Source organism: Oreochromis aureus, linkage group 15, assembly GCF_013358895.1.
Source record: "Oreochromis aureus strain Israel breed Guangdong linkage group 15, ZZ_aureus, whole genome shotgun sequence".
Lineage (NCBI taxonomy): Eukaryota > Metazoa > Chordata > Actinopteri > Cichliformes > Cichlidae > Oreochromis > Oreochromis aureus.
The window spans coordinates 38,757,962-38,773,184 of NC_052956.1; the positions used below are offsets into that span (position 1 = coordinate 38,757,962).

The 15,223-nt window shown below is 40.0% G+C and overlaps 1 protein-coding gene across 1 annotated transcript; it reads right to left on the minus strand.

Moving 5' to 3' along the window:
* Positions 1-1,145: 1,145 nt before the first annotated feature.
* On the minus strand, positions 1,146-14,696 carry mcoln2 (mucolipin TRP cation channel 2). Its single transcript, XM_031756231.2, has 14 exons — positions 14,512-14,696; positions 13,844-13,997; positions 13,308-13,481; positions 12,818-12,974; positions 12,364-12,442; positions 12,188-12,284; positions 11,992-12,091; positions 11,417-11,529; positions 11,121-11,270; positions 9,977-10,078; positions 9,586-9,708; positions 7,095-7,301; positions 5,747-5,880; positions 1,146-1,568 (listed from the first exon to the last, which is right to left on the minus strand). Exons 1-14 carry the CDS (start codon positions 14,553-14,555, stop codon positions 1,532-1,534), a joined length of 1,671 nt encoding a protein of 556 aa, XP_031612091.1. The 5' UTR covers positions 14,556-14,696; the 3' UTR covers positions 1,146-1,531.
* Between the last annotated feature and the right edge of the window lie 527 nt (positions 14,697-15,223).

Consider the following 15,223-nt stretch of genomic DNA (forward strand, 5'->3'; position numbering starts at 1 on the left):
ATGACGGTAGAATATAGTAGTATGTATTTTTCCTGCCCCTTTTCTCCCCTACAATGCCGAGGCTAGTAGGCTCTCCCAAAGTTAGATATTTTGTGGATTAGGTACTCCCAAATCAAAGGGCACAATAGAGGAAATGTGAATAAATGTGTGTTCCACACTCATTTTTGTAAATAATTTTGGATGAAAACCTTACAATCACGTTTAAAGTTATTGAGACGTCAGTAAGATGACATGTAAGCTAATCACAATAGATAGGCCTGAAACCTTTAGCGTCCAGGGAATAGTTCCGTTTTACCTGCAGGATTTTTTTTTTTTTTCCCCAGCAAAGAAAAAAAAAAAAAGTTCCTTTTCTCAGTGGACACATGCCAAAAGTGCCTTTTTCCAAGAAAAGCTCTCCGTTACAACAATGAACAATCATCCGAGCGAGACTGGCAAGAAGTGCTGAAAGGAATAAGGGTTGTGGTGGTGTTGGGGGGCAGAAACCAAGACGAAGATGATAACAGCTGCTTGTGCACGAAAACATAGCATCTTCCAAAAAACAAACAAACAAACAAACCCTGGCCGTTTCATTTTTCATTTAATGTAAGGATAATACAGCTGTTACAAAAGTTGTATTTTAATATTTCTTCACTAAAAGGTGCAGTGCTCTCCATTTCAAACTGCTCTGTGTACATATGTGCACACATTCCTGCATGATGCACCTGATTACTGAAGAAAGGGGGAGAGAAGGGGGAGAGGAAGGAGGAAATAAAAACAAAAATAAAAACAAAACAAAACACAAGAATGTGCGAGGGCTCGTCAAACATTTTTGTTCAGGGGTCTTTAACTTCATGATCCAGGCACGTTTCAGAGTCTGCAGAGATCTTTGCTGAGAAAATGTGAGAGAAATGTGATGCTTTGATCTTATCCAACTAGGAGCTCAGCTCTGCAATAAAAGTCATGCTCCAGCTTGTCTTTAACTTTAACCTGCTTATACACTGATCGAGCTGACTCATCGTTTTGGTGTGTTCACTCAAAACTAGTCTTACTCAATCGCAACTCTGCTGGAAACATGTTTGTGCACTTCAGAGAACACTCATCCACCCACCCACCCCCCTCCCACCACCAGTGACATGGTGACATTTAAATAAAAACGGGACAAATAAGAGGATTAGCCTTGCTGCAATCTTTACTTCAACACTTAATAAATTAACTTTAATGTTGTACATTCCACAACAGCACTCGACCAAACTCCTTGGCCAAATAAACATCTAAGCAGTATTATAAACGTATACTGTTAATCCAAGCAACCACTTCTTCTTGGTCCCATTTGCAGCTCTGCATCTTGAGCTCCGGACTCCCGTTCAGTGGAGGGAACTCATTTGGCCTTTCTTATTGCACCTCATGGGATGTTACACGTGTACAGGTAAGTCTACATTCTCCAAGTTTTTTTTTTTAGTGTTTCAGCGTAGAGAAGTTCGTCTCAGACATGTGAAGTATTGTTCCCAGCATTTTCCTCCCTAAACTGTCTCATCCAGAGGCGGGGCAGCCGTCAGCTGATAAGTATGACATCATCATTTGCTGGAACTCTGTAAGGAGAGAATGAAGGAGAGAGAAAGAACCCATAAAACCAACTTTTCTTCAACACCATGAGGATGACAAACTACAGCATAGGCTACTTTCCACTCAGATGTTAGATTACAGGGTTAACTGATGCTTCTCTACAGAAAGCACCAATATGTTAACAGTGAATCCCCTTGAAACTTTGTTTACTCATAAATGATCTGAACCAAGTTCAAGAAAGAAAAATAGGTGGTTTCTACTGGTACTCAAAATCAGCCTCCTCTAGTTTCAAGCAAAGCAAGCAGTGTAAGATCTTAAATAGTGGCAGTATCCTATTTATGGGACTCCTACATGCTTGTATACGAATCACCTTGCACATCTCAGGTTTTCTCAAGTGTGCTCCAGCTTTATTAAAACTACACGGTCTGTTCAAATCTAGGGTACATGCCATCTTAAATGTAGCAACCAAGGCAACACTGTTATTCCCAAGTGTATCAATATTATGTTGGGATGATACATCCAACTTGTTACACAAGCAGACAGGAATTCTCACTTTAGGGCATAATCTTGCAACACTATCGCGGCAATGTTCTTGGGATAATTCCCATACACCCATCATTACAGCAAAGGCCTTGTTCTCCGGTCTGTAATTTCACCTTCACGAAGGTTTGATAGTAACACAAAGCAAAGATTTGCACACTTCACTGTATCAAAGTAAACCCACCAAAGAAAGTTTCAATTTTAGACACTTTGTTTTTAAACATTTAGATAATTCTCCTTCATCTTTATGATCTGCCGTAAGCGGCACATTTTACAGTAGGATTCCAGTTTTGAGCCGGATTTTGATGATGATGGGACCAACTGACCAAGTTGTATCTAATCATATTGTTGTCAAAGGAGGGGGGAAAAAAAAAAAAAAAAAAAAAAAAAAAAAAAGCCTAATCTTATCTCCTCCTTTCAAACATAAAATTTTATTGTACAAAAGGACGAGTGCATGATGGTAATGTGCAGACTGCATACAGGACAGAAACAACTACATTATGCTAACATATTTCATTTCTTTGCAAGCATCTGCAAAGATAGCACGCTAATGCTTAGACAGCATGCTAATGCTAAGCTAGCCAAGAGCTCAGAGTAAAAGCTGAGTGAATGCTGACCTCAGCCCAGCAGAAAGAGCCTGAACTTCAACAGGTAACAAACTGATGCGCAGTCAGGCTGCAGACTCCACTTCTATGTAGAATCACTCTGTCTCTGTGCAGGTTTTTACATTTTTTGCTGTGCGTTGTCAGCTTTGTGTTCATACCCGAACACTAAGAGAAAGACTGTATGCGTCCCCATTAGGATAGAGATTTGTTTTGGTGTGTGGAACTGTAACCTATAGTTTTACATTTTTAACTGGTAATTATGAGATGTTTCATGACGTGTATGCCTTTCAGGACCTTTCTCAGTGCAACAAATTACTTTCTTGGGAGTAAATCAGTAATGCAATACTTTTCTTAAAAGTGCTCTGTGTTAACCCCAACACTGACCATAACAAAGAGGGTAAATCAAACATGCTCAAACATTCGATCACACAGGATACAATTAATTTGCATGACTGTAATGTCTTTGATATGAGGCTTAGCAATGGTGGTGACTCTCAAAGCGAAGCCAATGACAAGACAAATTTTATTCTATGTGATGATGACAGAGTGCCCCAGGCTGATTAAAATGACTCCTTTCACCTGTCCTGTTTTTAAGATAAACATCATGATCCGCACTGACACATTCATATTCCTCTGTACACTGGATTAAAATGGAGGCTCTGCTCTTTATTTACCAAATGCTATGGTGAATCATAGTATCAGAGCTCCGCTGACTGCTGCTTTCTGTTTCCTACTCATGCACGTGAAACTCCAGGTGAACTCTGATCAGCCTGTTCTGAAACTGAAAAGTCTGAGTTGCTGATCTCAGAGTTTATGATGGGAGTCAACATTTTGTTGAACCCGCTTTCAGGAATAGGGCCATAATCTCTGACGAACTGCAGCTGATACATTTAAGTCCAAATACGGTCAGATGTACAACCTTTGTCACATGTATACGTTATTTTACATTTAATTGAATTCACAAGACTTCAGAGTCATAATGTATGAGAGATAACAAACCTGATGCTTTTGGTAAACAAGTTTTAAATCCAACACAACGATCACCATTACTTCCCAACTTCCTTTCCAAACAAGGTAACAGATCCAGATGAAATTTCACCCAGTAAGACATTAAGACGTTAACTGAGAGCACTGATCTAATTTTAGCTGGGACAGTAAGATAAGGATGCTTGTAAAAATGTGATTTAGTCAGGTCAAAGGCTGCAAACGAATGCAATTATAGTCTGTGCAAATCGACAAGAGTACTAATAAGAAAACTGAACCAACTTTAAAAGATGGTCGCCAATTTCATGTTCATTTCAACAGAGGATGTACATATCAGTACATAATGGCACTGTAACTGAAACTAGACTTCCTTAAACACTCAAGGCAACTAGAGCTGGAAACCCAGGATAGCTGAGTGATAGAAAACGGCTGACAAACATAAAAAAAACAAAACAAAAAACAACCCTAAAACAAAACCCTCAAAGTTGGCGTGTTAATGTCTGCTGAAACAATGAGTAAAGAGCCCCGGGGGGGGGGGGGACAGACTGTCTAAGCTCCAATATGTCATCATAACACATACAGCAGAGGAAACTTTTCCCAATGCCAGTGATTTCAATCCAGGACTTTTCCAATGATTACATGACTACAAATCATTTTTACTGTGTGTACAAACATTCAAAGCTCTGGCAGGAAAAAAAAATTAACAGTTTGGTGGCAAACGCCAAACACAGCTCTATACAAATGACTACAGTAGTTGCTTTACCGGGTAAACAACATCTCATGCACTCAGTCATAAAACAGTCTCATGCTTTTGAAGTGGAATGATTGTGATGATGGCTACAGAAACCAATGCTGTCCGTTTACAGTGAAACAATCTCCTGAACAGAAAACATCAACTTCAAAATTGAGTAATGTGCTGGCTGTGATGGAGGAAGTGTTGCTCGGAGCAAACGTGGGACTGCGCTGCCGTTTTAAACGATAACAGGAAATAAAATGAAACATTTCTCAGGCATGTTAAACACTTCATGTTATCAGACTACCAAACAGAGGTTAAGATAAAGAGAGAACACCGTGCAAGGTCATTCTAATAAAACCACGCACAACAGAGCCGCTAAACCAGTCTCTCCAGTGCATTCAAAACTCTTTTCGACTAACCACTAAACCTTTTCAGCTCATTTTGAATCACAATGTTTACCGTGACCTGTGCATTCAGGGACATAACACAGTGAAGAGGTAATAATGGCTGGGAGTTTAAGGGGAAGGTGGAGGCAGGGGTGTTCCTTGCAGTGTGGAGGCCCTCAGTTTCTCTGTAATCAGCCCATCACTGGGTGTGTCAGCATAGCTCCCACCACTAATTTCATTGCTCTCAAACCACGTAAGATGGAGCCAAACCGCAGCGTGGAGGAAACTCCGCTGCAGTCTGCTGCCTGCTGATGATAGAGATTGGCTCATGGAAATGGAATGAGAAGAAAACACCGACATACAGAGAAGTACGGTGTCCGTATATCATGGCAACAATGTGTAAGCGACACAAACTCTGTTTTCATTTCTGCATGTTACCGTGAATCCTGTTTATTTGTACATGGACTGAAAGGGAGAGTGAGAATGTAACTGCTTTTCCTCATCGTTTCTCGGATCAACTTCAGTGGTGCCGGCACTTTTCCAAAGACTTAATGCATCTTTCCCAAGAATAAGAGATGCGTTTCACTCTGCCAGCATGACCGTCAGCATTCATGTTAACAGTAACTAAAAGTGACAGTTGTTTTGACCATCAGTTGATTTAGATATTGATTGATGACCAAAAGCTAAGAGGTTAAGACTACATCTTCTTCTCAAACTAAGATCTAAGCAATAAGCTGGGCTAAGTAATAGCCCTAATAGTCAACAAGCAACCGTCAAACTATAATAAAATCATAAATCTCACTGGCTAACAAACTCTAAGCTGGTATTTAAAACACAATACCTCTTATGTTACACTGATGTTTGTAGAGAGCAGGTTCCAGGTGTGGCCGAGTGTGTGAAGAGAGATTAAATATTAAACAAGCATTCCAGCATTACTGTGAACAGAATCATACCGCTGGCAGTAGCAGAGTACAGAGTGTCTGACGCTGACGTCTGTCTGATCGCTCTCCTCTATATTAGGCAGCTCTGTCGGCTCGTGGAGAAACTTCTGCAGGTCGGTCTGCGGGAACCCATTTTTCTGGTAACTCTGTTAGCAAAAAGAAAAAGTCCAAAATGCATCACATTCAAAGTCAGAGGACAAAACTTGTTCCATGCTAGATTTGAGAAATGCACACCAATATAACGCATGTTGTAGACTCAAGCCTACAAAACTACAAGCAGGTAGCACAATGTCTGAAACATGGATTGAGAAACATTCTGACTGGTTTCTTCATATTTTTCTTCATAATTTAAATATAAAATTTGAAATAAAGGCTTTTTATAGAAGTATCATTCACTGATCATTGTCTCCTCTCAGCAAGCTGTAATTACATTATTGCCTAAGGGACAAGCAAGACAGGAAGTAAGATGTAAGAGGAGCACAAGATGCACTTAACCCCCCCCCCCCTCTTTTTTGTCCTCGACACTTCTCTCCATCCACTCTGCTGCTTATTTGGTTCAGCGTAAGCATGGATGCCCAGACTCCCCCTCATCTGTCAACCTCCTCCAGCTCCTCTGCAGTTTCTTCAGTCCCAAGCCATGTGACACACACAGACACACACACACAGACACACACACACACACACACACACACACACACACACACACACACACACACACACACACACACACTCTAATGCGTGATCTCCTCTCCAGTGGACATACCAGAAACAACTAACCTAGGATTCATGCAGGAGGCACCCTAGATGCCCAAGTACCGGTTGTACTGAGCCTCTTTCAAATAACTAAGGTCTTCACCTTTTTTAAGAAAGAACCCAGACGCCCTCCTGAGGAAGCTCCTTCTGGCTGCTATCAACAGCTTGTGGCCATGTGTGGGTGGGGGGCACAAATCACCCAGTAAATCGATAGCTAAAAGAGAAAGCGATGCCATCTCCTCCCATAGCAGACAGCTACAGCATCCTCAAACCATCTGTCAATCTCCCACTCCTTCCCCGACTCATGAATGGGACCCCAAAGCTACTTTAACTCCTTCCCAACCTTCTTCACTCCTCATATAAATGCACTCGATTTGCATCATCCTTTCTCTTTGTTACGTAGCTAGATTTAACCTGTAACACTGATGTGACATTTGGTTGAAGAGTGGCAATCTCATCACTCCATTGGATGTACAGTACAGTAAGGATTCTTGTTCAGTCTTAGTCCACATTTTCCATCCTCCTGTCAGGTCTAACAAGATCCAATAGTTTATTTGACAAAATCCCACAGTTTTCAAATGACTCGCACTTGGTAATGCAGAAGTACCTTGATGGTCTCATAGGCGTCGGTTATAAGAGCGATAAAGAGCGACAGCACCATGTAGATGAACAGGGAGATGAAGGAGTAGAGATAAGCCCGACTGAAGAGCCACACCAAGGTGTTCGTGTCCTTAAGCTGGGCGAAGGTGGTGAACATGTCGTCTCCGTTCAGCAGGGAGAACAGGCACTCTGCCACAAGACTCAGGCCCTCAAACTACAGAGAACGAGGGAAATAACAGTGCAGTGAGCAGTTAACAAATCCACATGAATCTGAGATTTCCTGGAAAACAAAACAAATGAGAAGCTAGAAAAAAAAAAATAGTTACATTACTGCAGGTTTTCTTCCTATTTAAAAAAAATAAAATGTAATACATTTGGTCTGTAAAAATGCCATAAAATACAATTAACTGTAAATCACCAACTTCACAACAACAACATGACATTATTTTATTATTTTTCTTATAAATTACAAGTAAAACTTCTTCACACTGAAAGACTTTTCTGATCTTTTAAGCAGCTAATCTAACAAACCACAATGACTAAGTCTAAGGTCAAAACCCAGTTCATCACAGAAAGATGAGTCACTTCAGAATACTACAATCAACATATTAAACAGGAAACAGAAGTGTTTAAGAAAACACCCTGTACGCTCAGTTATAGGCCAGCTTCACTGTGCTTCGACTATATTGATCAGAGATTAAAGAAAACTTGGGGTTTCCAAAAGTACATGTATTAAAAGAAACGCTGGACCTCGCAGGCTTAATAATAAGACAATGAGTTAGACTGAAAGACTGACAGGAACGATCCAATAAAGTAAAAAAGGGAGACAGTTGGTTGAAAGAACCAATCAGAAAGTCAGACACAAAACAGAAAGAAGTCATGCAAAGATGTAGATAGGATCTAAAAACAACATCACTCTCAGACACTATGGATCCAGCTGACAGCACTTGAAGACGTCTGGAAAGGCAAGTCGTAGGTCATCCCCTGTTGATTTCCTTCTGTAAATAACCTGAGGATCCTGGAAGCGCTTACAGGGACTCCCCAAGACACCGCAATATAAATATCCTAAAAGTCTCTGCTGACTGCATCGCTGGGCAAACATAAAGAACTGTAACACAGCTGACGTTAAACGCTGGCATAGCAAAGCTGGCTGCACAAATGGTAGGCAAGTAACAGTTGACTTTTCATGTGGGCCTGATAAGAGTCTATTTTATCGTTAAACAGAGAAAAGTGTATTTAACAGCTAAAATGACCTGTTTTAATGCCTTCAGTGCACCAACCGTATGGATGCATTGTTAGTTCCACAGACAGGCATTCCTAAACATGGGAGGTAGTGAAGTGACCTGACAAGCAAACATAAGAATCAGCTCACAATATATTTACAGTAGTTACTCCTCTTCAGCTCAAGATTATCAACAATTTAGCCAGTGAGATGCAAGATGTGAGGCAGCTGTTCTCAGGCTTTCCCACATCTGCCTCTGCAGATTAGGAGCTCTGCCGTGTTTAGACGCCTACTTCTGCTCAGACTTCCGTAAATAATTTATCTTAACAAGCCAGAACAGCTAAACATACAGATCACTGTCTGGGGAGCTCCCAGTTAAGGTTAGAGTTTTTCAGGATTTTAAGAAGTGCTCCAAATGTTGGTCAATTCCAGCTGTAATATCTGCAAATTCTTAAAACTTTCTTACTCGTATGCAGAAATTTGGAGGAAACTGCTTCTTGTTGCCTCTAAAGACTTTTCAGTTTGAGATATTTGCTCAGTTTTGGGGCAGTTCATCCAATTATTTGAACGTATGGCATAATTCTGTTGCTTATCATCAATCATTTGATTCATTTCTTCTCACGTACATTAGTGTACAAATGAATGCATCATGAATGTGGCAGCAATCACTGTACAATGTTGAAAACCTGGCCACCAGTGAAGCAGGGAACAGCAGTCAGTGAAGCAAAGTATTATCATGCACTGACACCTAGTGGCAGTTTTACTTAGAGAGTCTTATAAATGCACTGTGAACTCTAGTTGCTCCTGTACAGAGAAGCCAAAGGCCATGTGTACACTTTCGTCAGTTTGAAGAGCAACATGCTGAAATAGCAGTTTAAAAGAAGAAGCTTGGAAAACCAGTCATCATAAAAATGAAAGTATCGTACAACCACAGTTCCAAAAAAGTAAATAAAAACTAAAGTAAACTGTCAAATAAACAAATCACTGATTTGCAAATCTCATAAAACTCATCAAAATCAAGACTTTGAATATCTCATCTACAGGTCATATCATCAAAAAAGTGAATCTGGGGCACGACCAAAAACCATCACCTAAAACCACAAAACACTATCGTAAGTCAATTTTTTAAAAGATGTGCACATTTGGAAGTTCCTTTATTCGATATCTGTAGTGTCAGCAGTATTTCATGAGAAACAAAAAAAAACCCTGTATTGTTTCCCCTACATCTTTGTCACACCCATCACAGTGATTTCCTCAAAACCAGTTAGAAAGTTACCTTCTCGTGGTACGGCCCCAGTACGATCCATCCACAAAAAGTATAGCCGAGGTAGATCATGCCAGCACAGCAGCAGAAACGCAGGACCTTCGGAAAGGCTGCCTTCATGGTTAGGATCAGCACCTACACTTGAAAGAAGATTTATGTGAGGGTGGAGTGGACTGATACAGGTATACACATGTGCATGATGAGAATTAAAAAGATATATCATTCTCACAGCATATTAGTAAGTTTCTCCATCACTGTTGTATTAAGCTTACTGTGGTGAGCTCCTGCTTAGTGTCAAACTTGCACCTCATTAAAAGTTCTCACATGAAACAGACTTCAAACTTCAAGATCATAAATGTAGAACATTAATGGCTTACATCAGCCGTGCCGAGCATGGACTCACATTGTATTTCTGGAAGTATCCCAGGTACCTGATCACTCCAACCCACACCAGTAATGTAGACGTCCCCAGGAAGATACTGCACACGTCATAATTTGTAAGGTTCTACAGAAGAGAGCAGAGAAAGTCCACAATTAGGAATGAAATGATAGTTCCAGAAAAATCTGTTACATAATTACATACAGTATACATAAGTTATATTACAGTAGACCAGTTAAAGCTGGTTTTGCTGTATGACTGCCATCAGGAGCAGTAAATGACATAGTCTGAACCCTAATAAAATAATCATCCAAAGTACAAAGTGAATGTGAAGCCAAGGAACGATAAACCTTAACATGCTTTTATGCTTTAATGCATGCGCACTGAGAAGAAAACTATACAAATGTAAACTCGAGGTTTCTCTAAAGGACAGCTTCACCGATTTTGCACATTTCTGATTGTGTCCACCTGCTCAAAGTTAACATCAGCGTCCGAATCGCAGTGCAAAGTATCATCACTCACATTGAAATTTGGTTTGGAATTTAAAGTCATGTTTGATTAAAGGTCCAAACTGTCCTTTGTAAGTCTAACAATTTAATTATAAGATACTAAAGCCTAATTGGTGGAGTAATGCTGCAATCAGACGACTTAACCTCAGCTGTAAAGTTATTGTAGTAAATATTAGTAGAGCTTCACCAACAGTGATAAATTACACAAAAGAAGCAACATTGGTCATAAATGAGTGTTTCTAACTCTTCAAAACTTAAAACACTCACATCGGTGGCTATGAAAAAAAAAAGGAAGAGCAAAGTTAAAATAAACAGATCTTTATGGCACCTGCTTTGTTTCATTCCAAAGGCCACCACAATTTCAGTATTACTCAAAATTTATGCCCAGTATTTATTTCTCAATTGTATAAATCAAGGATTATACTATTAAAATAATGAAATAATGATAGAAATTTGCCTACACACACACACACACACACACACACACACACACACACACACACACACACACACACACACACACACACACACACACACACACACACACACACACACACACACACGGCTACTCATAAATACAAAAGCTTGATTTTTTTGCAGTTTTCTTTTTCTTTTTTTAAACAGTCCAAATTATACAAAGCCCAGATTATTCATTTTACCTTAGCTTGTATCTCCATCTTCAGAATCGATCCAATTATGGCCAAGAGGTCGCTGACGATGACCAGCAAGTACCAGCCGTTCAGAAACTCCCTCTGGTCGTCCTCGCACACTTTCCGATTAAAGTTTTCATGGAAGAATCTGGAGAACCTCTTCAAAATAAAACAATGGAAATTCAGTCAATTTACAAAACTAAACAAACACACACAAAAAACTGCACAATTCCTGAAATGAATCATCTTTATCCATGATGTTTAAGTTTAAAAAAAAAAGAAACTCCTTGCATGGTGTTGCTGACCTGGAGTAACCTGACGGCCAGTATGATGGAGCGAGTGCACAGCACAGCCGATGTGAGGCACATCAGAATAACGAAGGCATCAAATACCAGCAGATAGTGTGTGTTCTTCTGAGCTGAAACACACACACAAAAAGAACAAGTGTGGGTGTGAGAGGCTTTATCACTCTCAACTCCCTCACACTCACATTTCTGACACTGATAATACAAGTCTGAAAGCAAACGCCTCAGTTACAGGAAACTGCCCAGTCCTAGTACAAGTTTGGAGAAATATCCTTCCACATACTTTAACAATGTGGTAAACAAGCTACTGCAATACAAAATAAACTGGACAGACACAGTGGTCCACAAGAGTCTCGGGCAGAATAAGATTTATTTTTATTTAATTTGATTCTTCAAAACTTGACAACATTTTGATATTTTTACAAATATTCCAAACCTGCATTTGCAGGCTGACCTGTTGTTTTACTCAAACGTGAAAAACAGTTTTCAAAGCCATAACCTGTCTCATTCCTCCCACATTTGTTACCATTAATTATTCATTTTTGCTTCGCTTTGGTTAGAGAAGTTCACCTTACCCGTCCCCGATATCTTCCAGTCTCGGCACGCGCTGCTCTCAGCGTCTATGTCCAGGAATAATTTCACCTTTCCACTGTGACACTGGTTATCGAACGTTATCTATCAAATCAAAAGGGATCGAGGTGTTTATATGTGCTTCACTCCAGCTGTGTTTGCTGCTTTTACATGGCGTTAATAATGGCAAGAAATGTTTACCGTAACAAAGAAGGAGTAGCAGTCGGGTAACTCTCGCGAACGCACCGTCTGGAGGTTGATTCCCTTCAGCTGGAAGGTTATTTTGATGTCGACAAGTCTGAAAAAGCAGCAGAACATTTGATTTAAAAAGGAGACGTGAGTATGTAATGTAAATATTTTAAACTGGCACTGCATACCTGTAAAAATCCAGATCAAAAAAGGATGAATTCTCTGTTCTCCACAGGTTTGCAGTCTTTGGATCGTGTGACATACAAACTGAAAAAAAATCATCACATACATGTGGTGTGCGAAAAACACAGACACAGCTTTTGTTTCCCTTTCTTGTTACTGGTGGCTCAAAATTAGTTCTTATACTCCCATACTATTACCAGTAAATCCCATAGCAGTTCTAAAACATCTGAAATATATAAGAAATAAAATTTTTAACATGAATCTTTTGTCCTCTTTCTAAAAAGAACTCTAATCACACATTTACATCACAGGTATTCAAGTTTGTCAATAAATATTAAAACTACAGGAGCCCAAAGGGGAAATTTTAACAACACTATGATCTTAATGATCTAAATGGCAAATCTGATACCAACTTCGTCGCGTATAACAGCAAACTGACATGCAAATTTTCCCTCTCACCCGTCTCCAGCTGAGCATCGATGTCATAGGTCTCATCTGAAGGCTCCACGCTACCCCTCCTATAGTACTCTTTACACATGGTGAGGGGCAGCAGCCTGCCATTTTCATCCTCTGCGTAACTGATCGGGCCCACGGAGAGCTGGTCCAGCTGACTGTACTGTACACAACAGGGAATTTTAGGAAACAAACAAACAAACAAACAAACAAACAAACAAACAAACAAACAAACACTCCAGGGTGACGAGACAATATAAAGAAGCTGAAACCTGGCATATCGCAGTGAAACATGATAAAACAAGAAATTCAAAAAATGAAGTAGTTCCAACTCATGTGACACTTAAATTACACCAGATATATTTATATGAACATTAGATTTGAGTCCTCTTATCACAGTGGTGGAGTTCCGGATGTGTGTAAGTAAAACTCCACACTACACACACACTTCATAATACCACAGCAAAAAAAAAGTCACTGGAGAAGTATTACTTGCCTGATCCATGACATAAAACAGACTTTCATAGACGTCGTGCTTTGTGTAGACAGCAACACTGTAGTCGTCCTCATCGACCCCGCTGTAGCCTTTTAAGAAAAGGTTTTTGAGTGCCATGGTGTTCTCTTCCTTATAGGAAACCACCAGCTGGTTGTTGAGGCCGAAAAGGACGAGCTGTGGGGAAAACAAGAAAGGAGAGTTGAACATATACGCATCTGATTCCTTTTGAGGTGGAAAACACGTTATAGTAGCTTTACATTACGTGAGATACTGATAAGGTGCCTTAAAGAAGTTTGTTGTTGTTTTAGGGCCATGTGCTTCTGAAACAATACAAATTGAACAGCAAAATAAAGACAAACACAAATATATTCCTTTATTCTCCCATTTTAAGCAGGACCCTTAGTGTAAGCATGTGTATATACACACTGCTCTTGGCTGCATGCCTTCGATTACAGATTACAGTTCCAGGAAGCCCCTTCTGAGCACTGCTTCTTTCCTGGTCTTTCCCAACATACAATAAACCCCAGTGCACATACTTGTGTGGTGACCATGATGATTTTCAGGATCTGGACTCCCATTTTCCAGGGTATGTGTCTTCGGGCTCTGTACTTCTCACAGGGACTCATGAAATAATACCTCAGGTCATCTCTGAGGTTCTCCTCTTTTATAATGTCTTGAGTTATGACAGAGCTGTAAGACAACACAACCATCATGCAGATGACAGAAACAAATCGCAGTGCTGTGGGCTACACAGTTAAAACATGTGAAATGAACGGATGGTGTGAGGAGTTAAACGGTTCCTCTACGAAGGAAGAAGAAAGAAAGCAGCCATAAGGCTGAAAATGCAGAAGTGAAAGTTAAAAAGAAAGACAGTTATTTTATCAGTTATTGTTGTTGCGGTGTACCAGACTGGTAATCAATCACACAGAGAGATCCGTGTACGAAGTTCAAGGTTAGCTCAATAAATGTACTTTCACCATTTTCCCAATTGTTTGTCAACCATAAACAATACAAATCCAAGTCTCCAAGTTAGAAAACGCCACGTTAAATTCAACCCTGATCACGTCATGAAAACTTCCTGATGAGTTTCGCGGTTGTTTTTAACGCGAGACAAAAGTTGTTACATTTTAACATGCGGCATTTCCAAATTACGAGGCAACAAAACTAGATTTGAACGCAATTTATTTAAATATAAAAAGCTTACCTGACTGAATTGCTTCTATCCAGATATCGAGAAAATAACTCCATTGTTGGAAAGCAAGGTGGGGAAAAAAGCCAAATGATTGAAGGGATATTATTAAAGGGAAGCCGGACAGCTCCAGCAGAGAGTCACAGAAAACTCTGCTCTGCTGCTCGTGTGCTCCGCGAGACCACGACGCTTTCAGTCAGCCAATCAGGAAATGGCTTTGAGGCGGCACAGGTGCGCAATCTACGAGTGAACGAGTGATCACGGAAAGGGCCGAAACATAATGTGGTTAAGAAACTAGATTTACACAGAAAAAATAACATAATAACATAAAATGTTCCCGTGTATGTCAAAGAAACTCTGGACATCAATGTGTCGGTGTAAAACATTTGAAATGATAAAAACCTGGACCAGTTACTAATATAAGGAACAAACGCCACAGAGGCGTCTGTAGGTCACGTGATCACACATGATCCTATAAAGCAGGGATGTCAAAGTCATTTTACGTTGCAGGCCACATACAGTTCACCAGTGAATCTCCCCTTTCAGTCAATGAAATGAAGTTTAACTACACATTTAATCACTGAGATGAGTTTTTCTACATGATACAGAAATGGTGCTGTAGTACATGAAAGAAATATTTCAGCTTGATTCTTTGGGCTCAAAATGGAAGAAATGTGTGAAATTACTGGAAAAACCCTGATAGCTCAGTGCCCAGATGCTCCTGTAA

Coding starts and splice junctions, on each gene's coding strand:
- mcoln2 (XM_031756231.2), bottom strand. CDS start 14,555: ATGGAGTTATTTTCTCGATATCTGGATAGAAGCAATTCAGTCAG. Junction 11,271..11,416: donor TGGCCGTCAGGTTACTCCAG/GTCAGCAACACC, acceptor TTTATTTTGAAG/AGGTTCTCCAGATTCTTCCA. Junction 1,569..5,746: donor GTACTCTGCTACTGCCAGCG/GTATGATTCTGT, acceptor CTCTCCTTACAG/AGTTCCAGCAAATGATGATG.